General features: G+C 44.4%; 1 protein-coding gene across 5 annotated transcripts in view; it reads right to left on the reverse strand.

The window, feature by feature from the left end:
- The window catches only part of LHFPL3 (LHFPL tetraspan subfamily member 3), a 399847-nt gene that overhangs the window by 24500 nt on the left and 349551 nt on the right, over nt 1–25796 (reverse strand). Inside the window, exons 4-5 of one of the 5 annotated variants that reach the window (XM_073328518.1) lie at nt 25528–25555; nt 24428–24461 (exon numbers count right to left, since the gene is read on the reverse strand). The exons of 2 other annotated variants lie outside the window; for them this stretch is intronic. In XM_073328518.1, coding sequence (XP_073184619.1) covers nt 25539–25555 — 17 coding nt within the window. In that variant the 3' untranslated portion in view covers nt 24428–24461; nt 25528–25538. Of the gene's footprint in view, nt 1–24427; nt 24462–25507; nt 25556–25796 lie in introns of all 5 variants that reach the window. 2 more of the 5 variants (XM_073328517.2, XM_073328516.2) reach the window with 2 other exon arrangements.

Here is a 25796-nt window from a genome sequence, read left to right on the forward strand (position 1 = left end):
CAATTCATGCTTCAGTCAGGAAGAAATATTTTTAAAAGAAATTGTATGAAGCAAATACCCATTCTTTGTATTAAGTGCTCATGGTAGTAATGGAGCTGGTGCTCTGGTTTCAGCAGATTGCTGAATTCAGGAAGTTACTGAGATCTCCTGGCAATACATTATTTTAACATAATTAAAATTATGACAGTTACCTAAAATATTATTTAAAAAAAGAGAAAACGTGCATTGATGACACAATTGAGAAATACTATTAACGACAGAATTATGAATTTGTGGCCAACCTGGGCTTCATGGAAACTCCATATTTCACTGCGGCAGTGGGGATAAAACATAGATCATCCTGATCCCAAAGCACAGGCCCTCCAACGCTTGAGCTCAAGATGAAGATCCATTAGCAGCTGTTAGTGTATCCTGGACCTAGACAATTGGGAAGTTCTGGTTCCAGCCACTGGAGGGCAATGGTACTCACACACTAATCATTTCATTCCGATACAAATACCATCTAATTTCAAAATAAGTGGCATAAAGAGCTAACTTTACATGTAATTTAATTCCAAACAAGTATAAAATTAGACAATTCAAGAAATATTTTGTATACTTTCAAAATCCAACAATAATAATTTCTCAAATTTTGGATTCTTCATTAAACAATAGTTTGGTACTGCTAGAAGAAGAGTCTTTAGAGAGCTTATGAAGTTTATTGTGCAAAAACAAATCCACCAGTTGATCTGAAAAATATCGCTTTTCATATATAATTTGACGCTGATGCAGATAAAACATTTTAAATCCAGCCCTAATTTGTTTAACCTCAGATATCATATATAAAATGTTCTTGATGATTCATAGTTACTTGTGTTAAATTTGGAAAAGCCAACACTTTGTTCTCCCAAAATAATTTATCAGCAAGTTGCTAAGCAAACCTTAAAATCCACATCCTGACAGATGTAAGTATGAAAGTAACAATCCAGGTGAGTTTCAAAAGTCTGAAATGACTCATTGCTCCTGAAACAGAAGTCAAAGATGACTGAGTAACAAAAAGAGGTTGCTAGGTAGGGATGAAGAAGGCTCTAACCCAGGGGTTGGCAACCTTTGGCATGCAGCCATCCGCAGGCACGGATATCCCCCGCCCCCGCTGCTCCCAGTGGCTGTGGTTCACTGTTCCTGGCCACTGGATGCTGCAAGGGTGTGAACGGTCAATGTAAACAAAATGTCTTGCGGCCCACCAGCAGATTACCCTGATGGGCCATGTGCTGAAGGTTGCTCTGACCACAGGAGGCAAAGAATTTTCATGAATATCCAAACCCTCTTCTAAATACAGTTTAAACAAGTGTAGATAGTCCTTGCTTTTCATCTCACCAGCAACAGCCACCAAAGAGCACACAAATTGAACATTTTTTTGATTCCCAAAGTTTTAGGCTGTATACCCCCAAAATGTATTAGTCCTGATCCACAGCTGGGGCTGAGAGATGCCTGATAGAGGCAATGCTGATGCTGATAGTGGAGGAGGAGATGGGCTGGGTCACCTTCGTGGTTCTCAGATCCTAGTGCTGGTCAGGGCTTGGATTGGTTCTTGACATAACATTGAACAACCTCAGGATTTCTCTGAATGATATCCGACTTCTTATAGTTCCTTACGGGGGGACATTCTGGTAGACAGGGAATACTTTAGCAAAATGGCTTTCTGGCCACATCCCTTTGCCTCAGCCACACCTTCTTCCAACATGGGGTGCAGGATGAACTGGCTTGTGGTTTCTATGCATTATTTGAGAGGTGAAAGTAACCAGAACAGGGCCAAGGATCTGGTCCATTTTTTTTCAAGTAAGTGATAAGCTTCTGCAAGATCAATTTATTAGAACTATCAGTATATTTTTCTTATAGAGAAGTAATATTTCTTCTCCAGATCTTGTATGCTTCTGTCCAAAAACCCTACAGTGATCAATGTAGAATCTGTTTTCTGATTAATTTGCATCAGCAAAGAGATGGAAAGATTCTAATATAACAGGAATAGATTGCCATACATTGATTTGGATTGTGGCATTTAAAGTCACGGTTGCTTGAAGGGGGGCAATGAGATACACTACAGCAATAGTAGTTCTAGGAAGTATTGCACTTGCAGGGAAAAAACAGATGGTGACCCCAGTGTCCCCAGAGGTATGGGAAGTACTATCCCCTGGAACCGAATGTAACACATGCTCAACTCAAAGCTGACTTTGGTCTGCACGCCCCCCTTCAGCATGTTTAGTGCTGTGAGCACTTTGCACCACCTTGTGCTTCTGAGGGAATACCAGCAAAACCAGGGTTTGTGACTGTTCTCTGCCCAGACATTCAAGGGAGAGAAAGAAAGTTTCCTGTGTTCTTTCCCCACATTGTGCATTAGCTCCAGTTGTTCTTTTGACTTTGTATTTAAAGCCATATCTTCATCGCAGAACTGGACAGATGATGCCACAAGCCTGAGATATCTCCTTGGCAGGGGGATTGACAGCTTGCACAACGTTATCCATCTACACCTGTCCTGAAGTACCAGCGGCACTTGAATTACACAGAATTTTTCCTCTCACTGCTCCTTGACTTTATGAAAAAAAATCCAAAATGTATCATTCATCAACTTTTACTGGGAAATATAGAATGTTTTTAAATAGGAAATATGAAATACAGTAGAACCTCAGAGTTATGAACATCAGAATTATGAACTGACTGGCCAACTGTACACCTCATTTGGACCTGGAAGTATGCAGTCAGGCAGCAGCAGAGACAAAATAAAAAAGCAAATACAGTACAGTACTGTGTTAAATGTAAACTACCAACAAAATAAAGGTAAAGTTTAAAAAAAAGATTTAACAAGGTAAGGAAACTGTTTCACTGCTTGTTTCATTTAAATTCAGATGGTTAAAAAGCAGCATTTTTCTTCTGCATAGTACATTTTCAAAGCTGTATTAAATCAATGTTCAATTGTAAACTTTTGAAAGTTCAGGTGTAAACTTTTGTTCAGAGTTACGAACAACCTCCATTCCCGATGTGTTCGTAACTCTGAGGTTCTACTGTATTGTCCAATTCCCCCACAGAAGATGTTTTAAGTGGAGGGTAGCACTCATATATTATAAAAAATTAAAATATAAGAACAACCTCTGTCCTCAGTTACACTTGCACAGTAAATAACAACAAAATCCGCCATACCACTGACTTATATGAAACTATTTGCTTGAGTCAGGTCAGCAATATGGGCTTTATGGATATGTCTCCACTGCTCCTAAACAACAGTGGCTGGCCTTTGTCAGCTGACTTAGGCCCACAGGGTTGGGTTAAGGGGCTGTTTATTTGCAGTGTAGATATTTGGGCTTGGGCTGAAGCCTGAGTTCTGGGGCCTTCCCCCCTTGCTGGGTCCCATAGCCTAGGCTCCAGCCCAAGCGTGAATGTCTACCGCAATTAAACAGTCCCTTAGCCCGAGTCCCGCAAGCCTGAGTCAGCTGCAGTTTTTAATTGCAGTGTAGATGTGCCCTGTATTAAGAAACAAACCCATGAAATACAGTACTTCCACTGAATGGATGGAAGTTTTCTAAATCTGTAGCATCACTGGGGTTGCTGTACTCTGTAGGCAACACAAGAGAGTCAGCAGCACTGGAGAGGGCTTGGGAACTGGAATTTAAAGGCTCCCACCCCTTGGTTTAAGGGTGGCTCAGGCTGGGCAGCAGGCAAGTCAGAAAAAGCCAGATCCGGAAAGGGACTTAGGTGCCTAAAGTCCAGATTTAGGCAGCACTGCGATCCACATAACTGCTGCCTAATCCTGTAGGTGTCTAAACTCATGCGACACCTACATTTTTGCTGTACAAGTTCCCTACGTGCCCGAAGTTCTGGCTCTGGGCATACAGACTGCTGCCTCAGGCAGGCATCCGAATCCCTATTTCATGCCTAACTCCCAGTGCAATCTGCAAGTTAGGGGAAGATAGGTTGAGGAATGTTTCTGTTCCCTGCAGGGTGTGATCCAGGAGGTGTACTCAAAGCATTCCTGACACCACACAAAACAGCCCGGGGGCACAGGAGGCAGTGTCCCTTGTAACTTTTAGCCCAATGGTTAGGGTACTCAGCCAGGATGTGGGAGATCCCAGTTCAATCTTCCCTCTACCTGATGAGGTGAAGGGATTTGAACAGAGGTTCCTTACCTCTCAGATGGGTGCCCTAACCACTGGACTATGCGATATTCTGATATGGTGTCTCTTGTTGAAGCCATTTCACTTTAATTAATTATTAACTGGGCCAGAGAAAAAGTGAGATTCACTCTATAGTCCAGCGGTGGGGCACTCACCTGAGATGTAGGGAATCCATCTTCCGCTCCTTTCTCCTTAGGCAGAGGAAGGAATTGAACCAGCATCTCCCCCATTCTAGGGGAGTACCCTAAACCTTGGGATAAAACTTAAAAGATTACAAACCTCGCTCCCTTTGTGGGTTCAGGCCAAATATCAACTCACTGTTTTGGGACTGTAGAGCCTCTGGCTCTCTTGAGTAACCTTTCGGGACATTATTTAGCTTACACTTTGTAACCTACTGTTGCTTACAAACTAGAGAACTTGGGGAATAAACATGAGTGACACAGGGAAGGAAATATTCCTTGCTAGGGGAAGCCAGTGTCAGATGGCATTCGTAGGAGGAGGCAGAAACACAGCAGTGGGGGCGCTCTTTCCCAACAAAACTATTGGTAAACAGAAAAACTTTCCCAGGAACATAGGAACTGCTGGACTGGATCAGAGCACTGGGCCATCTAGTCCAGTATCCTGTCTGAGTCCCAGATGCTGGGACTGGATAACAGGGGATGAATCACTTGATAATTGCCCTGTCCTTTTCATTCCCTTTGAAGCATCTTGCATTGGCCACTGGAGGAAGACAGGACACTGGACTAGATGGATCATTGGTCTGACCCTGTATGGTCGTTCTTATGTTCTTACGGTCCATCTCCAGCAGTGGCCAGCTGCTTTAGAAGAAAGCGCAAGGAAACCCTGCAGTAAGGCAGTTATGGGATAACCTGGCTCAGGGTAAGTGTCTATCTAATTCAGTTAGTTAGAAGTTGGTTTATGCTCAGGACGTGAGGGTCTATATCCCTTCTCAAATATTATCCATATATATATATCCACTCTTTACAAACCTGCTAAGCTCTTGGCCACAATGATACCCTGTGTCAGTGAGTCCAGAGGCTAATTTTGTGTGTGAAAAAGTATTTCCTATTCTTAGTTTTGACTTTGCAGTTGTTCTTGCATAACATGAGAGAGAGAGAGTCTGATTTACCTTTTCCATATTATTCATTATTTTGTATACTTTATCCTATCATCTCTCATTACTGTTCACTTTAAAAAGGAGATGAATCTTTTCGGTCTCCCTCAATGAAAGTTTTTTCAATGATTTGTCACTCAACCCCTTCTTCTTCTGCTGCACTCTTTAAGTAGAGTGACCAGAAGGGAGGGCAAACCACCAATTAGTTTCTAAAACATTCAGTTGATTCCACAACAATGCTCCCATCACACTAACACTCACTTGCTAAGGTTCTGCACATGCAAATTAATGACCAACTACAGACAGACCTAAATGAGGTTCTGAGAAATTCAATTTGAAACTGGAAGAACTTTTTAACTTTCTTTCTCTCCTCCCTCCCCCCACTCCATTGATTCTAGATCCTGAAGAAACTGTTCATGTCCAAACCAAAAAGTCCTTACAGACAAAATTAACATTGGCCAAAACAAAAACTGAGAGCCAGATTCCTGCATGCTTGTGCAAGGGATAGACTGAACAAGGAACCTTATACCCTCAGCAGCAGAACTTGTATTCACCTGAGTGAAAGGATGCTCCTAAAGAGGTTCTGCCCCTCCTCCTGGCCCCCCAGAGGGAAGGGTGTGCTGAACCATCTTAAAGGATGTATTCAGTTTCCATACTGCTCCAAAGTGCTCTAAAGATACCACTGAGCTCCAAGTAAGGGCCCTAGGAGTTGGCCCTTACTGTTTAACTCTGCTGGAATCACAGATCTGGCAAGTTTGAAAGTCCATTGTATTGGTTTTTCCTTCCTTTCTTTTCCCTCCAGATGGACACACCACAGTGCTTTCAGACTCCTGTTCAGATGGATCTCTCTCCTCCCTGAACCTCCCCTATTTTCTTTATTCTTTCCTCAGGTGGCAATGCACTTCCACCTCATCATTAAACTTTCATCTTCCTATATCCTTCAATATCTTCTTCAAGCATCTCTTTCCTCCTCTGCTGTTCACTTTCTTCTTTCTTATTCTAAGAAAAAAAGAGCAGCAATAGCTAGCATTCCAATTATTTATATGTAAATATTTCTTCCTAGTTTTGTCCTGAGCTAGCAAAATCTGAAGACCTGCACGGTCAGGCAGCAGAGTCCTTCTGTTCCCCTTAGACATCTTCACAGCTTGATTCTGAGCTGGCAAAGCAGTTTACATGTCCCATGGAAGAGTGACATTCTTTTTACTCTGCCTCAAAACTTGGTCTATAACTATGCGCCCTATTCAAAAATATATATGCATCCTTACTCTTCCTAAAACAAGGTTTAGTATGTATTAGAAAAGCCTACTGTGTACATCATCTCAGTACAGAATTTCAATTGCTAGAAAGGCTGAGATTGAATTAAGAAGGAAGCACTGTGCATGGCAATGAGCTCATTTTGACAGGCCGAATTCATTTTAAATAATAATGAAGTAATTTCCGTCTCACTCAATGGCTGCATTTTTCTGTAAAAATAAAACATTTTAGTGAGAAAGACACTCTTGGGAAGTCTCTCTCATGGAGATAAATAAGCCAGATAGTAATTAAAAAGCAAATATATTGTAATTATGATTGCAAACTGTAGTATTAAGTGTTAACACACTTCAGTCACAATTACTTTGCGTCAATTTCTGATTTACCCACATTAATTTTATAACCAGAATATGGTCAATATTTGAAGAATACATACAATTAAGCATAGATAAATATCTGCAGCAGTTATCTGTGGCTGATATACTTATGAAGATGTGTCACAACCTGACAGAGGAGAGAGAACGAGAAAGCTAGGACAAAACACCATGAGAAGGAGCTAAAATTCTTACTAGCTGGATGGAAGAAGATGCAGCCCGCAACAATGAGATGCAACATGACTACCTTACGGCTGATCTGATTGTCTCTTGCAGATTGAAAGGAACAGCTGTCACAGGATCAGATTAGGAAAGACTCCTATGAAAAGGTGCAGACATCATTAGTGACCAAGCAGTGAGAAACAAGAGGGCTCATAGGGAAAGGGGGTGTGGCACAAGGGCTTTATCCTGAAATGCAGAAATACTTGGCCAGAGACCCATTATTGTATCTCACCAGAGCATGATGTATTTGAAGTGGGCCAGGTTGGGTCTGAGAGATGACATTCTCCTAATTCAGTCTGAGCCTGATGAATGAAACCTGCAGAATGTTTTCTAGCCTCGAGACATATTTCTGGTAGTATTTTGTAGATGATGGTATTTTTTTTAAAAGACAGGGACTCATAAGAACTGAGTATGGATACATATCATGGTACTAGTATCAGAGTGACTATCTATATGCTAATGAGATTGATAATATGGGTGAGAGCACGACCAGTGTGTCTGAATAGGACATAAATAGAGCAAATATGATTTAAACACTAATCCAGATAAAAATATAATTGAAACTTCTTCTCCAAGACATAAAGTAGGTCTACAGAGATGAGGATATGAAACCATTTGGGAAGATTCCCCCCAAATCTCTCTGTGGTTTTGTTTAAGGGAATAGCTGCAGAATGAAATTGCTGGTCACTAGGAAGACAGACCTAAACCAGTATTTGAGGAGTTAAAAGCGCTGATCACAAAGCAGCTATACTGAAAATGTTATGATTTCGTTATCCCTGTTGTATTGTCAGCAGATGCATCTCCCAACAGACTAGGAGCATGCCTTATGCAGGAAGAGCAGCCAGTTACATTTGCATCAAGAAAATGAATCTGTTCCTTAGCATACAGAATTCAAAGAGGCTCATCATCACTGGTTCTGAACTTCCCCACCATTCTGTCACTCTCACTTAATTACTCCCTTTCATTAAGAAGTAGATGCAAGTTGACTTCTTCTCTGGTTGTGGTTTCTTACCTATTGTAATCTATATAATTTAGGAACCCCTTCGATAATGCATATTTGGTTGTAGCTGTTACCCAACTGATACGAGGATGGTTAAAATCTCCCCTGAATTCAGCGTCTTGTGGCTTACAGTACCATGAATGTTGATGCAGGAATTTCTCATGCTCATTCTTTTTCATTCTTGTTAAAAGTGTGCAAATGAAAGATTATAGAATAAACCCTCCATATTGGCATTTAATACTAAAGAACCTTCCCACATGTGAAGTAATCACACTTCTAAGACCTACTAAATAAGAATCTGATCAGGTAGGTTATTTCCATCTCCTTTGGCAAAGTAATATTTGCCTATTTGCCATCCCCTCCTGGGTATCCCCTTCAAGGCTTGTGGGTAGTTAGTTGTGTGTCACAAACTGCTGTACTTCAGGGTGCCGTTGTCCGGGCACACTCAAGTACTGGGTCCACCTGTCTCCCGCTGGTAGTACCTGATAAGGGCCCCTGCTCTAGGTAATCAGAGAGGACCAATGATAGACTCAGTGGATGATGGCCAATTTCCCCAATGGTGGTGAAGGTGGATGAATGATGACTGTAGATGTGTGGACCACATAAGATGGAAGTAAGAGCCAGCTCTTCATAATGTTCATCCACAGAACAATGTCCAGTGTCTATCTGAGGATCCTGTTGAAGCTGTGAAATATATACAGGCTGTTGAGGATCACATATATAACCGGGTACCACCTCAGACAACATGAAGATTGCTTGGAGTGGTACACATAACACTATATCACATGCCACTGCTGAAACAATTGCCTTCAGAATCAGGAATCAATGGCATTTGGTGGATGAGTTCCTGGGAAGGGTGGTGGTGTCCCCCAAAATAAAACCTTTCTCTGTGTCCCCAGTCCCAAGAAAGCAGAGTGAAACAAAGGGGAAACAGGCCGTGACAACAGCACCAGGGATAAAGACCTGATGTTACCAATTCCAAGAGGAGGGGAGAGTTCTGCATGCATGGGCCAAATCCTCTTAGGGAAGGCATAGACCCGATGACCACAACTTCCTGGAAATCCAAATTGGACCTTAGAAGCATGTTCTGCATCACCACATGGATTGTGTAACTCTGAACAGTACTGGGTGCAAGACAACTCTTGTCAAAGAACTCACCTGCTACATGATCATAATTACTGGCATCACAGAAGCCTGTCTACCAAACCAAGCAATCAAGCCACTGTGAAGGAACAACCTTCCTCCACTCTGGGGGGTCACACTGAACTCCGGGTGTGGCACTTATTAGACAACCCCAGCACAGATTTTAACCACATAGAAGCACCTCACTCCACATTTACTCTATGCTCAGCTCCAGCATCATTGTGGACACTTATCTGTCACTGTGACCTATGCACCAACAGAAGACACATCCCCTGTAGAAAAGGATGGATTCTGCCACCAGCTAACAGCAAAAATCCAGTTAATTCTACCACATGACACATGGGTTAGTGCTCAGAGATTTCAATGCCATGACTGGCTGAGACTGAGCTGAGTATGAAATCATGGTAGACCACTTTGGGTTGGGTCCCCAAATAACACCACCCCCAGCTTTTGACATTATGTGCCACTTAGGGCTTGTCTATTATGGGCTTCTGGTTTAGGAACCTTAACAACCATCACTGGACCTAGATTTAAGACAATGGATGTGCCATGAAAGAAACTGACCATAACCTTGTCAGAAATTGCTCCCTAGTGAAATCTCACTGGGTCTTCAGTGGTGCAGACGTACCAGCAAACTCAGACCATAGACTAGGTGTTACTCAGCTCTCACTGCATTTTCCATCTCCTCACAAGCCAGACGTCCATCAACAGCACAATGTCCAGTGTCTATCTGAGGATCCTCTTGAAGCTGTGAAATATACACAGGCTGTTGAGGATCACACACATAACTTGGGCGCTCCCTTAGACTACATGAAGATTGCCTGGAGTGGTATACATAACACTATATCATATGCCACTGCTGAAACAACTGCCTTCAGATAGTCATGCAAAAAACTTTGGCTTTCCTAAGAGGCCTGTGATATATTAATGAAAAAGGCAGATGAATGCAAGCAGGGAATTGTCCACGAACATAAATGGCTGAAAGGCATTTTCTGGGCCATGGCAAAACATGACCAGGAGATCTACATTAACTCCCTGGCTGATGAAGTAGAGGATGGCTTAAAATATAGCAATCTCCACCCTGCATCCAGAGCCATCTAGTGCCTGACTGGTAGCTATAAACAGCTTTCTAACATTCCCATAATGAAATCAGATGGCTTTCTCTGCTCATCAATGGATGAGGTTCTGGACAGACAGAAAACACACTATGAAAGTTTAATGAACCACGCATCTGCTGACAATTGGCCAGAGCTACATGACCTGGAAAATGGCATGGCTGCAGACTGAGGGATGAATACTGTCCCTCTGTCACTCAAGGAAGTATGAAAGGCCATCCAAAAATTATGGAATGAACATGCTGCTGGACCTGATGGAATTCCTCCTGAACTGCTCAAAGACACCTTGGAACCAGTGAGCATCAGCCTGCAGCAACTGTTCTGAAAACAGTGCTGAAAACAGTGGGCATCAGGCAAAGTACCAGCAGAATGGAAAGATGTCATCATAGTGTCCCTGTACAAGGGCAAAGGATCTCACACCAAGTGTGGCAACTACAGGCCAATCTCATTGTTATTGGTCCCTGGAAAGGTCTTAGCTCATATTCTGCTTGGCAGGATGTAGCCAATGCTTAATAAATACTGTTGTCCACATCAATCAAGTTTCAGAGTTGAGTGGTTGACAATGGACTATGGCTTTACCCTCCAGCTTCTAGCTGAGCTGTACCAAGAATTTAACTGCCCACTTCACATGACATATTTTGACATCAAAGTGGCTTTTGAGTCAGTTGACAGGTCAGTGCTTTGGCTCGCACTGAAAGGAATTGGCATTCCAGATGTTCTGCTAAATCTGATGCATGATCTTCACACCAATACTGGTATGAGAGTGCTCACTGGGTCATGGCTGTAGCTGCGTTTCTATACAATCGCTGGGGTGCAGCAGGGATGCATTCTTGCCCTGGCACTATTCTGTCAAACTATTGACTGACTATTAGGACTTGCTGCTCCACACACTGGAATCAAAGGATAGTCAAGAAGTATTCACTGACCAAGCCTACGCTGACAATGCTGCCTTGCTTGTGGAGAAGTCAGAGAATTTCAGCTCTGCCCTTCAAGGTCTCCAAGACATTGCGGCTCTATAGGTTTCAGTGTCTCGTGGTGAAGACCAAGGTCCAGAATCTTGGAGCTGGGCTAACACAACCCCTGGTGCAGATGGGTTCGAGTACCATAGAAAGCACTGATGAGATCATCTGCCTGGGATGCAAGCACAGTTTAAATGGTCACAATAGACCAGATGTTCTTCGACAAATAGATCTCATCACCTCTTGCCTAAAGTCCACATGTCACTTATGGACACAAAAATGTCTTTGTCTTGAGTTCAACAGTTACCAAACCTGTGTACTACCTGCAGTACCCTGGACTTTCTTACCAGCAGATTTGGAGAAGTTCAAGGTGTTCCATATGTGCTGTTAGCACCAAACCCTGAGCATAAAGTGGTTTCACTTTATTTGTGAAATGTCATACTCTCATAGAGATCTGGCCTTCCTTCAGTAGTTCATTATATTCCAAAGTGGCATTGCATACTCTTCAGCCATGTCACCAAGATGGGCAAAAAACACTCCAGCACACCGTGCTCTCAAATTCTCTGTTGACGTCTGAAGGGGTGCATGCTCTCACCCCACTTGGCACCACCTGTGGGGCCACCCCAGAGATTTGTGGATTCACAGGATTGAGTGAAATCCAGGAACTTAATTACACAATACCCGGTGCAATACCATCAACCGTGTTCACTCTAGCTGGTGCAATGGTCCTCAGTAGACTATGTGTCTGATGATGATGCTTGCTTTCCTGGTAGTATGAGAGCTTTTCAGTAGCTCATAAATTATTTGGCAATAAAAGCAGAGTTGCTTCGGTCCTCTGTATCTAAGAAGGAACATAAACCTTAAACTGCTACAGATTAAAAATAAAGTGACCCTTTATGAAAAGTGATGGTCTGTTGCATTTGACCAAACAGCTCAGATCTCAAGCAGCTTCTTTTCTTCCTGTTGCTAAGAAACCAGAATGATTCTATCAATTATGTAAACAAGACTTTAGTTGATTTTTCACCCATCCTTCTCCAGACTTCTAGCTGTGGCTAATGACAGTTCTAAGTCTCAGAGGAGGTTTCACTCTGCTTCTCCCGATAAAGAGTCGACCAAGCATGACTGTTGGGGAAGGAAAGCTTATTCCTCAGCAGCACTTTTCATGAGGAGAGCTAATTACCAAGCTTTGTTTTCCAGATACGATTTGTAAATCAGGATGCTGCCTTCATTAAACCTTTTGCATGAGTCTTATAGACAGTTATTCAAAGGCATTATTCAAGAAGCTCTTTCTAAGCACTCCCTTAGAGCTGCTTTAGATGCATCTGATGGAGCTGCCAGATTTGTAGCTCCAGCTGTTGCTCCGACAAAACCTGCTATCTAATTTGGACCTTACATCCAAATTATAATCTACAGTTCTACACTCATCCTTTAAGAGGCCTAATTTGGGGTTAGACTCTGCCCTTGGCAACCTCTGGGGAACTTGTATGTAGGAGCGGCGTTACAGCGGGAGCTCCCTGGAGGAACTTGGGCTGGTTCTGCCACAATTCCTCTTGAAGGCTCCCAGGGAGCACACACCAGGGTGGTATTCTTTGCCATTTTGTCAGAGAGTGTAACATGCTGCCCTCTCTGTGCCTGGACAGCTCTATCAGAGATGCACTGAGAGGGCAAGCGAGGGGCCATGGCTCTGCCCACTAGCAGCTAGTACCAACAGGGAAACTAGCCAAGCACTATGCTCCAGAATGAGACTTTGACCCTTGTTGCACCATCGGGCAGATGACAACATAACAAATGAAGAAGGCCAGAACTGTGACAAGATCCAGTGGCTGGAATTTGAACCTAGAAAAATTCAAATTCAAAATAAAGCACATTTTTTAACAGTAAGGATAATTAATTCATAATTAACGATTGCAACAACCAACCAAGGGATGTGACAGATTCATGGGATAGGATGACCATATTTCCCTGTGCTGAATATGGGACACCTGGTAAAATTACTCGTATTCGAGCGAGTTCAATGGCAATCAATCAGAACTACACAGTACAAATGTTCAAATTAACATCAGGTTGACTGAGCCCCTGTTAAAAAAAACAACTGCGTAGTTGGATTCTTTTTATTTACCTTTTTATCTTTAAAGCTTCAGGGTTCACACAGGGAGGGGTGGCACATACGGGGGGGAGGGGGAAATGACGCGCACACACACACACACTCCCATACACCTCTCTCACCTATGGAGGGTGACTGACCAACCCAACCCTCCCTACCTGGCGCTCTCTGACCTCCATGCCTGGCTGGGCCCCTCGGATGGACCCACCTCTCCTGGTAACTGGCACTGCATCTTCCCAAGGCAACACTTGTGTGTGTGTGTGGGGGGTCACATGCACCCCTTCCCAGATTTCTGCTAGGGTTCACACCAGAACATGGCCAGCAGCAGCCTTTTGCCACTCTGTGGGAGGGAAGGGACGGGAGCTGCTTCCAGTCTCAGGAGAGGAGGAGGAGGGGAGAAGGGATGACTTAGAGCATGTCATTGCAGAGCTCATCTCTTCCCCACTCGTCCCACTGGAAGCAGCTTGTCCCTTCCTGCCCGCACAGTGTTGAAAGGCAGCTAACACCTCCAGGCTGCTGCTGGCCACAGACATAACCCAGCCACCTCCTGTCCCCTGGCTACAGCCTGGGCAGGAAGGGGTTAAGCCCTAAGGCTGAATTGTGCACCAGGGCCCAGGGAACCTGACTGCAGGGGCTTCAGTGAACCGGGCCAGAGAGGTGGCTCAGCAGGGAAAGGTGTCTAGGGGATGGAGCAGCCCCACACTCCTGGCAGGATCCAGAGTGGGGCGCAGAGGTTTGGGGGTTGGTGAAGAGGGTGCTTAAGCCCCTGCCCAGGGGGCTGCTGTGGAGCCTGCAGGGCCGGGGCATGAGCAGGCTGGAAATCACTTCCCTCCTGCCACTCCAGAGCTTAGTTGAGGGGCAGGGAGGCTTCCCTGTGACAGTGCTGTGCGGAGCTTTGGCATATGCAGGGCTTGGCTCCTCCTGGCCAGCGCCCTGGGCTGGAGGGTCTTGGGCTTTCCCGGGGCACTAGCCCAGCCAGAGGCAGTGGGGGAAGGAAGAAACCTGCCGGCCAGGCTGTTGATGAGCTGAGCACTCCGACCAGGGGCTGGTTCTCCCCACAGCGCTGGGAGTGGGACGCGCCTGACCGGGGGCAATATGGAGGAGCAGCAGGGTTGGGGGGGCTGAAGGGGCAAAGCAGGGAGAGGACAGTGAGAGGGGGAGCATGTAAAGGGCCGATGCATGGTGCAAAAGAGGCGACATGTAACCGGCTGCCACCTGGCACTGGCCAGCACTCACCAGCCACCGTAGCTCACAGCCAGTGCCGGTGCATACTGTGGAAACTGCAGAAGACATTATATACACAGAGACCATGAAACAATACCTCCTCCCACTCCACTTACCAGCAGGAGAGTGGGGTGGGAGGAGGTATTGTTTCATGGTCTCTGTGTATACAATGTCTTCTGCAGTTTCCACAGTATGCATCCGATGAAGTGAGCTGTAGCTCACGAAAGCTTATGCTCAAATAAATTGGTTAGTCTCTAAGGTGCCACAAGTACTCCTTTTCTGGATGAATCTGTTAAGCTGTGGAAACTGCTCTATTATTGTTCTGCTGAGTCAGTGTTAGTGAAAGGTCAGAGAAATATGCCCTGTTCCAACACCAGAGAGACTAAATCTAGTTCCTCTAAAGAAATTTTTACATTAATTATGTTCGCATCGCCTTATTGGTGGATAAGAGAGTGCAGGTGTCTCAGTGACAACAAGTACTAGAAACTTGTACTTTCAATATCAGAAATTATACAGGTTATTTCCAACATTACTATGAACTAACACATTTGCATTGCCATGTACTATTGCATAGTTGCCATGCTTTTCAAGGGAGTCGTATAATTCTCACTTTTGCCTTAATTTTCTGGTAAATTTTGTGAATACCTTCTATTGCCACGCTCACTATAGACCAGTGGTCCCCAAACTGTGACAGAGGATGTGGAAAAAGCTAATGTACTCAATGCTTTTTTTGCCTCTGTCTTCACAAACAAGGTCAGCTCCCAGACTACTGCACTGGGCAGCACAGCATGGGGAGGAGGTGACCAGCCCTCTGTGGAGAAAGAAGTGGTTCGGGACTATTTAGAAAAGCTGGACAAGCACAAGTCCATGGGCCAGATGCGCTGCATCCGAGAGTGCTAAAGGAATTGGTGGATGTGATTGCAGAGCCATTGGCCATTATCTTTGAAAACTCATGGCGATCCGGGGAAGTCCCGGACGACTGGAAAAAGGCTAATGTAGTGCCAATCTTTAAAAAAGGGAAGAAGGAGGATCCTGGGAACTACAGGCCAGTCAGCCTCACCTCAGTCCCTGGAAAAATCATGGAGCAGGTCCTCAAGGCATCAATTCTGAAGCACTTAGAGGAGAGGAAAGTGATCAGGAACAGTCAGCATGGATTCACCAAGGGCAAGTCATGCCTGACTAATCTAATTGCCTTCTATGACGAGATAACTGGCTCTGTGGATGAGGGGAAAGCGGTGGACATGTTGTTCCTTGACTTTAGCAAAGCTTTTGACACGGTCTTCCACAGTATTCTTGCCAGCAAGTTAAAGAAGTATGGGCTGGATGAATGGACTATAAGGTGGATAGAAAGTTGGCTTGATTGTCGGGCTCAACAGATAGTGATCAATGGCTCCATGTCTAGTTGGCAGCCGGTATCAAGTGGAGTGCCCCAAGGGTCGGTCCTCGGGCCAGTTTTGTTCAATATCTTCATAAATGATCTGGAGGATGGTGTGGATTGCACCCTCAGCAAGTTTGCAGATGACACTAAACTGGGAGGAGAAGTAGATACGCTGGAGGGTAGAGATAGGATACAGAGGGACCTAGACAAATTAGAGGTTTGGGCCAAAAGAAATCTGATGAGGTTCAACAAGGACAAGTGCAGAGTCCTGCACTTAGGACAGAAGAATCCCATGCACTGCTAAAGACTAGGGACCGAGTGGCTAGGCAGCAGTTCTGCAGAAAAGGACCTAGGGGTTACAGTGGACGAGAAGCTGGATATGAGTCAACAGTGTGCCCTTGTTGCCAAGAAGGACAATGGCATTTTGGGATGTATAAGTAGGGGCATTGCCAGCAGATCGAGAGACGTGATCGTTCCCCTCTATTCGACATTGGTGAGGCCTCATCTGGAGTAGTGTGTCCAGTTTTGGGCCCCACACTACAAGAAGGATGTGGAAAAATTGGAAAGAGTCCAGCGGAGGGCAACAAAAATGATTAGGGGATTGGAACACATGACTTATGAGGAGAGGCTGAGGGAACTGGGATTGTTTAGTCTGCGGAAGAGAAGAATGAGGGGGGATTTGATAGCTGCTTTCAACTACCTGAAAGGGGGTTCCAAAGAGGATGGATCTAGACTGTTCTCAGTGGTAGCTGACAAAAGAACAAGGAGTAATGGTCTCAAGTTACAGTGGGGGAGGTTTAGGTTGGATATTAGGAAAAACTTTTTCACTAGGAGGGTGGTCAAACACTGGAATGCGTTACCTAGGGAGGTGGTGAAATCTCCTTCCTTAGATATTTTTAAGGTCAGGCTTGATAAAGCCCTGGCTGGGATGATTTAGTTGGGGATTGGTCCTGCTTTGAGCAGGGGGTTGGACTAGATGACCTCCTGAGGTTCCTTCCAACCCTGATATTCTATGATTCTATGAAACTGTGTGGCACAGAGGAACGTTCGGAGGGTGCACAGTAGGGCCCAGGTGAGCCCCCATGGGGGGGCGGGGAGGGAGTGCCACCTAGCCCTGCTTTGCCCCCAGCCCAGCTTTGGCCCCAGCTGCAGCTTTGCTCCGCCCTCTGCCCAGTTCCAGCCACAGCTCCACCCCACCCCACCCCACCCCCTGCTCCCTCCCAGTCCAGCTCTGCCCTCATTCCCCCTCTGCTCCCAGGCCAGCTCAGCCTCTAGCCCCAGCTCCTCTGCTGAGCCGATTGTGCAGTAATGGAGCCGAGGGGGTGGGGCTCAGACACATTCAGGGCCGGTGCAAGGGGGTTTCATGCCCTAGACGAAACTTCCACCTTGAGCCCCACCGCTGCCGCCCCCTCCCCTCGGCCCGGGGGCCCCCCCACAGCAGCTCCCCGCCGTCCCCTCCCCTCGGCCCGGGGAGCCACCCCTGCGGCAGCTCTCCGCCATCCCCTCCCTTCCCTCAGCCCGGGGAGCCGCGTGCAGTAGCTCCCCGCCCCAGCTCACCTCTGCTCCACCGCTGCCCCCAACCACTTGGCGCCCTAGGCGACCGCCCTAGTTCGCCTAGTGGTTGCACTGGCCCTGGACACATTCCATTACTGGTAGAGAGCGGGGCACGATAGGAAAAGTTTGGGCACCATTCCTATAGACTCATCAAATAGTACGTGAAGGAGACTGCTTTGTGGCACTTGGTAAACTTTGCCACCATAAGTAGCAGGCCTGCTGATTGAAAACTGCAAACTTTTAGAAATCTCTAGGTCAGGATTGTGGGATGAAATTTCATACTAGGTACATAGCAAACAACAAAAGTAGGAATCGGTAAAATCCCTTTTTCTGGAACATTTTTGAAAAACAATACAAATGCAATCACTAAGGAATTCTAAGCATGTGGACAAGGCTTCATAATATTTTACACAAACTGATATTAATTAGATTTAAAATGTGCAAACAATGCAGTTATTTTATGCATCAGACTTACCTATATTCTACAAAGTTATACAAAAACTATACTAAATAACATTTTCACAACTCACATAAACTCTTTCCTTGCGGTGAGACTATAGATATGCATTGTGGCCAAGATTTTCAAAAGTGACTAGATATATTGGGTGCCCTTATTTTTGAGTGCCTAACTTGGGGCATCTTAGAGGCACTTAGTTTTCAGAAAAGTCTCAGCACCCATTCTTCTAAAAAAAAATCAATCCTCTTTAAGATGTCTTAAGTTGGGCACCCAAAATCACTAGTCACTTATGAAAATTATGGCTCGCAATTTTAAACACATAGTTCTTGGATGCACCTACGACCCCCATCAGTATAAAATAGATGTGCTTATTTTTGTTTATGAATTTTGACACACAATCAGAGCTTGCTTTCCAATATACAAAAATCTATTTTATCACAATTAACCTTCATTAGATTTTTATGACATCTCCCACCCATCTAATCCATTATGAATGTTGCCTTGAAGAAGTCAGAGGACTCACTTATTAATTAGAACCAATAATAACAGGCTGTTGCTGCCAACAATGGAATCGTTGTAATTCACATGTCTAAAGAGTTGTCCCTGATCCAGGGCCTAATTTTCAAACTTGGGTGCCAACTGATGAGCCCCTGAATTAGCTCTTAGGCCGCTAAAAAAGGCATGCAGGGACTGATGTTCAGGCACCCTCCTACAATTTTAAAATGCAATGCAGATGGAAGGCTGTTGAAACCATCCAATGACAGCCTCTCAGTATTTGACCAACCTGCGGGGATGTTGTTTAGAAGCAGTGAGAAAAGGGTTGATGTATCTGGGAAGGGCCGATGCAAGGATGTTTCGTGCCCTAGGCGAAACTTCCACCTTGTGCTGCCCCCCCCACCGCCCATGCAGCAGCTCCCCGCCCCAGCTCACCTCTGCTCCGCCTCCTCCCCGAGCACGCTGCCGCTTCTCCCGTCTCCCAGGCTTGCAGCGCCAATCAGCTGTTTGGTGCGCAAGCCTGGGAGTGAGAGAAGCAGAGCGGGGCGGTGCTCAGGGGAGGAGGCAGAGCAGAGGTGAACTGGGGAGGGAAGCAGTTCCCCTGTGTGACGACCCCCCCCGTTACTTGCTGCAGGAGGCCCTCCCCGCACCCCCCTACCCCAGCTTACCTCCGCTCCACCGCCGCCCCCAACCACTTGGCGCCCTAGGCAACCGCCTAGTTTGCCTAGTGGTTGCACTGGCCCTGTATCTGGGGTACCAACCCCCCAACAAATTACTGCTTGTTTAGCCAGTATTAACTCTTCTGCACATCTGCAACCTCTCCTCCTTTGTGTGTGTGTGGGATTTGTTCTTGCTGCTGGTGGGGTTCACAGCAACCCATGGAGTTTTGGTGCCACGGTGAAGGGGATGGCCCCTGGTGAAGTGGGTGGAGTGAAGAGGGTTTTGCAATAGGCTTCCTGGATACCTAAACCTAGCTCTGAAAGCAGTGCTCATATATTCTCTGACGTGCTCAAGTTTGTACTTGAGGATATCTCAAGAAGTAAATCAAAGGATATTAGGGATAAATCTTTGGAAAAGAGTATATCAAAACTTTCCACAGCTGTTTCTGCCCCGCATCTGCTGTTTAGGATACAGAACCCTCTGACAGTTCTGTGTGGGAGCAAGTCCCATGCCCTGATAAAGCCATTCAGAGAAAACTCCTCATGTGGAATTCTGAGCTATACTGTTCTTTCCACAGGTATCCACACTTGTGCAGTCAGGGCAACATTTGGGCTGTTTGTTTCCAAATGGCTTAGTTTATCAGACATTTGATTCCACCACAAGCTTCCAGATTCAGATACGGAGGTCACCAGATTGTTTGTTTCCAGAATGGAGCTTTGTGTTGTAAAATGCCTCTGATATTTAAGTTAGCGCAGATAGGTTTATAAACCAATTAGATGCTAGTAGTGTAGTGAGAATGTCTGTAGCCAATTGTAGCAGCCACTGTGTGCTCAGCGCAGCTAATACACAGCATTGAACTTCAGAAATAGTGTTATTGAGAGGAAATCTTGGCCAACACACCAGGATTTTCTCTCTCTCTCTCTTCAACCCGTACAGTCACTAGAAACAGGAAGCGGGGAACTCAGTGTAACATTTCAGCCAAAGGATGTGATCTCCAAGCTGAAATTCCACTCCCCCAAGTGATGCAGTAGGTAGCAGTGTGAAGTTTGGGAGCTTCTGGCCCACAGGCAAGCATGCCACCCACAAAGCCATGCTAAGGGAGAGACATAAAGACTTTGCTCTTCTGGTGAGTCATTTCCCACTTTAATAATAGATTCCACTTTCAGATTACGTTGCCTCCAGTGAGTTAGTTTTACAACAGCTGTGGAAACAAATTAAACAAAGTTTTGATATGCTCTTTTCCAAAGATTTATCCCTAGCATTCTTTGATTTACTTCTTGAGATATCCTCAAGTACAAACTAGATGGAAGCAATATTTTCTTCCCCTTATAGATAAGCTGACTTTGAGCACCTCAGAGAATATATGAGCACTGCTTTCAGAGCGGAGTTTAGGTGTCCAGGAAGCCTACTACAACAGCCCCTAATGCGTTGCAGACTGAAGATAGCTTTATGTTTTATTTCAACACAACTGTTTTCTCACATTTTGTGGACTTCCTGAGGATGGTTCCCTCTGCATTCCAGGGTCAAGACTAAGGTGACAAAACCTGCTGCTTTTTCTTCCTGGCTAGCCCTGAGAAAGAAAGCTAGATGCTAAGGTGGTATGCTCTCCTTCCCGCATCATCCATCCTTTTTTTCCTCTTGTGAAATCTAAAATCATATCTGCCAGCTTTTTCATTCCAGTACCAGAGGGTGAACATTCTTGCATTTTTGAATATGATAGCATCATATAAGTTAGAGACGGAATAGTACTATTATAGCACCCTTTTCTATCCCAGAAAGTCAAGGATCATTCCCTACAGTACAGCCTATTTAGGTTTCTGTTAAGAATTTTGATTTGAAACATAAACCTGGTGCAGTACAGGTACATCGATGTTCCACAGGAACAGGTAAATGGTCTTTTTGTCTTCAATATTTCTCAGAGCACCATTTCCCCCTGAAAACTCTGCGGTTAAGAAGTTGATCACTAAAGGTGAAACCATGACAGCAATTATTGTTAATAGGAATACAAAAAGGAAGTATATTTAAAGATACGTCCCATCAGAACGTGCCCCTAAAAATCAGACTGCTGGCTAGCTAGAAAATCCTAAATCAACCATTTGTGTACAGCTGTATGTACACCAGTGCTGTGTGCTTACCCAGGTATAGCAATAAATTGCTAGCTTAATTTATTGACAGGGTGATAAAATGCTATTGGTTTTCCTAGGTTTCTTTTCCCTCCTCCCATTGAGTTATGTTGACAGACTGAATGCTAATTAACAGAGTAGAGAGGGACACCATGTGGTACCATAACAAAGAAAGGGCTATATTTTCGGCCTACCCTTCCTGGCAGCAGCCACATGTAGCAAATGCAACACCTGCTATTATCATGCTGTGCTCACAGAGGGTAGGTAGATCATCCCACTTTTCTTTGTCATTAGGGATGTCATTACAGCTCTCACACAAAGGAAGTATGGTCTTGTGGTGGGGGACCAACACTGGGAATTTAGAGACCAGGGTTCTCTTCCATTGACTCTCTGGGTATTTATTTATTTAGTGGCAAAGAGTCCTGCGGCACCTTATAGACTAACAGACGTATTGGAACATAAGGTTTCGTGGGTGAATACCCACTTCGTCAGAGGCAGCATCTGACGAAGTGGGTATTCACCCACGAAAGCTTATGCTCCAATATGTCTGTTAGTCTATAAGGTGCCACAGGACTCTTTGCTGCTTTTACAGATCCAGACTAACACGGATACCCCTCTGATACAATTTATTTAGCATTTGAATATTCGCTGAGCCAAACAATCATAGGTGCTGGAACTAAGAGTGCTGGGGGTACTGCTGCACCCCCTTGCTTGAAGTGGATTCCATTATATACAAGCCTTACAGTTTGGTTCTATCACTCTCAGCACCCTCACTATCAACATTATTCAGGCACCCCTGCAAGAAATAGCATTCTTAGTGGCCACGTGGAGCTCTCGGAGCCCACCCCTGAATTTTTGTTAGTGGGCACCCCTCGACAATGTGTATCATAGTTTGATCTATGCTGCAGCTGCAGCTTGGATTGTCTTGAACACCCCAACAGTGCTGGTTGACTGCACAGAGGCCTTGCTCAATCCGGAATTGGTTAAGAAGAGCCCACTGACAGCGTGGCAGGTCGAAGCTGGGCAGGTGAGCAGTAGGGTCTATGACAAGGAACTGATTGGTGATTGATGTTAAATACCAGTCTTTACACCGCAAGGACTCTGGTATCACATCCTGGCGTGGCAACCTCGACCACTGTGGGTGTCGTGATGAAAGACGTATAGCCAGTGGACTAAAAAGTCATTGAACAAGGACCAATGTGGGTTGGCACATCCCTTTTCAAGCAGTTTGCCAGCCGCAATCTCCCTCCTGATGTAAGGGGGAGAAATGTGGCTCAGAACTGGAAGACAGGAAAGATGAGTCAGTCAGAGAATTCATGTGATGATGAGCATTGTTGAATTGAGTTGCATGTCTACAAGTTTGGTGTGTGCCAACTGATTACATACTAGCACACAGTACTCTGCTATTGAATATGATATGGCAAGGGCTGAAGTCCTTTAAGGTTGGAGCATCTGCTTCTCATGAAGAACCTGCCAGTTTGCTGAGAAGCTTGTTGCGTGTCTTGACCTTCGCTGCTGTCTTGCTCAAGTGGCTTTTTGTATGTCAATGTTCGATTGAGGGTCAGACCTAAATAAACTGGGTATGCTTCAGCCTCTGGCTGCAAAACTGGTGCATGTCAAAAGTCATCAGTCTCCCAAAACCTGGTAAAGACCCAAACCAGGCATCAAAGTACCACCTGATATCGCTGCTTTCTGTGTGTCTCAAGGTTTTAGAATGCCTAATTTTACAGTGAATAACACTAGAGGTGGAGAACATCTTGAATGTTGAGCAAGTAGGCTTTTGACAAGGTCGAAGCACATGTGACCAAGTACTTGTGCTAATCACATATTTATCAAAAATGATTTTCAGAGAAACCTGGAAACAGGTGGTATTTTCCTTGACCTCTCTGCAGCGTATGATATGGTGTGGCACATGGGTCTACTTGTTAAAATACCAAGAGTCCTCCCACCATGGCTTACTGATGCCATCAAACTGCTACTCCGAGACAGATGGTTGAAGGTGCATGTGGGTGAGAAAACAAGTGCTTGGAAAAAACAGAGGAACAGATTACCACAGGGGTCTGTTCTAGGCCCAACCTTGTTCAACCTGTACAGAAATGACCTGCCACCAGTCCAGTCATCTATGCAGATGACATCTGCTGCGGGCGACAGGCTCTGACTTTTTCTGATCTGGAGACGACCCTGAGTGACGATGCTGCAGAGCAAGCCAACTACTGCAAGACATGGTGCCTTCAGCCTAGCACCAGCATGACAGTCTCTAGCACATTCCACCTCCACCATGCCAATGCTAAGAGGAAACTAAACATCATAATGAATGACCAGAGGCTGAAGCATGAATTATACTCTCTGGGTGACCTGGGGCAAGTCAGTTAGCCCTCTCTATAGCTCTGGTTTATATACCTGGTTTGGCTAACGCACAATGTAGAAAATTGTGAGGTCACAAAACAGTGTTAGTTATTCCCACACTTTTCTGTAATCCACCCCTAGCATTAGCAATATCTGACAATAAGGCTCCCTGTCTTTTCTTGGGATGATTTCACAAAATAATCTTCCTTACTTCTCTAGAGTACTATTTTTACTGACCTATTTTCCCTTTGCTTTTTAAATGCTCTGCTGACATTAATTAAGGCTTCCCTAGCCTTGTTAGCTCAGTGATCTGTTTTGTTAGGGAATAAAAAGATGACCTTGCTCACTAGATGGGCTTTTTAAAGCTCTTTTAGTTCTAATCATTAGTGCCTTAAGGAAGAGAGCGGTAGTTCTCAAGCTGGATAACTGAGAAGAGCTGTAAAAACGGCATGTAGATGGCTGTCAAATTTCTAGTTGTATAACCACAATAATTTAGAAGGTAGACATAGTTCTGGTAAGTTATTCTGTTATCACACAATGTGTATTGTTAATTCCATGCACTTGAGCAATGTGTATGTTGTGGTGAAGTTGTACTTTCATTTAATGATAAAATATAACTATGAAACCCTGAGTGAGTAGTTCAACTGTGAGGAGTTGAACTGAGCATACACAACATAACTAACTGCTTTTCACTGCTTCTATTCTAGTGTCCAAAAAGAAAAGAAACACGGAGCTAAGTGGCACACTGGGCTAGTGCACTGACCTGTCACCTCTGGTGATCTGCTTTCAAATGATAGCTTAGGGCACAAAGAAAATGAGTTTGGTGGTTTCATTCAACTCCCAGCTTGTGCACATCACAAAACCATGACACAGTTTAATGTAAGTGGCTGTCTCTGCTCAAGAGAAACCCAGGATGGGAACAGCAAGGGTGTTGAAGATCATTAATGGGAAGCACTGGAGGAGCTGTGTAGGAAAGCTTGCCTGTTTCAGGGTAGTGCTATTAGTCCCAGCATCATGAGCGTTATATTCACTCAGACATTTTATAAAAGGTATTTTTTAAAAAAAGGAAAATATAATCTCTTTGGCCGAGAATGATCTTTTGGACATATTACTGTGAAAGTACAATATGTTTGATTTCTACACAACAACCATTATATAAAGTAACACAAAAGTTACTCATTTTAGGGTAGAAGACTAGTGACAAAGCATTCACATAAGAAAGGCTTAGATGTATGTAGCAATCAGCCACACTAACGTGACTTGAATTCTATAATGGCCAATCTGGAGGGTTATTTTCAAGGGACAACCACAGAAGAGTTCACAGGATTATTGACACTTGGCCAGATTTTTAAAGTTATTAGGATGCCTAGTAGGATTTTCACAAACATATAGGTGCCTAACATCTATTGAAATCAATGAGGTTGAAGTGCCTTGGTGCTTTTGAAAATCCCACTTGGCACCTAGATACCTTTAAAAATCTAGCCCATTGCTCCTAACTCATGTGAATACCAAATGTACGCTCTCTTATTTTGTGTTTCTATAAAACCTAGCCCAATGGGCTGAGGTCCTGATTGGAGCTTCTGGACACTATTGTAACAAATAATTTTTACAGTGCTTGCAGGTATGTTATGATAATTTGCCAAGGACTATTTTAAAAAGGGGGTATTTAAAACTACAAATCCAAAATAGGAATATAAATATAAAATGAAATGCTTACAAGCTACTGAAACATGCTGCCTAACATCAGAAACACAAGACAACAGCAGAAAGCCATGCAACATATTTTGGCAGAAGCACACAAACGTTTTACAGCTCGTCCCACTGGTGCCATGCTTACACTTACATTAGTCAGTTTCATACTACCTTAGTTTGTTTTAAGCATTTCCATCGTCTGTGAGGGAGGGAGGGAAAAATAGAATGGTTAAGGTAAAATAAAATGAAATCTTATACATTGTTTAGTTGGTAAATGATCTCATTATTTTATTTAGTGCTAACAGTGTGGAGGGGATGAAGGAAATTATATAGTGATGTGCTTACATGTCTATTTTGCTAACCATAGAAATGGAGCTTTGTGAAAATCAAGTTGTGAGGATGATTCAGTGATGTACCAAGGAACCAGATGAAAAACTAAA

Source organism: Lepidochelys kempii, chromosome 1 (assembly GCF_965140285.1).
Source record: "Lepidochelys kempii isolate rLepKem1 chromosome 1, rLepKem1.hap1, whole genome shotgun sequence".
In the NCBI taxonomy this organism is placed as follows: Eukaryota; Metazoa; Chordata; order Testudines; family Cheloniidae; genus Lepidochelys; species Lepidochelys kempii.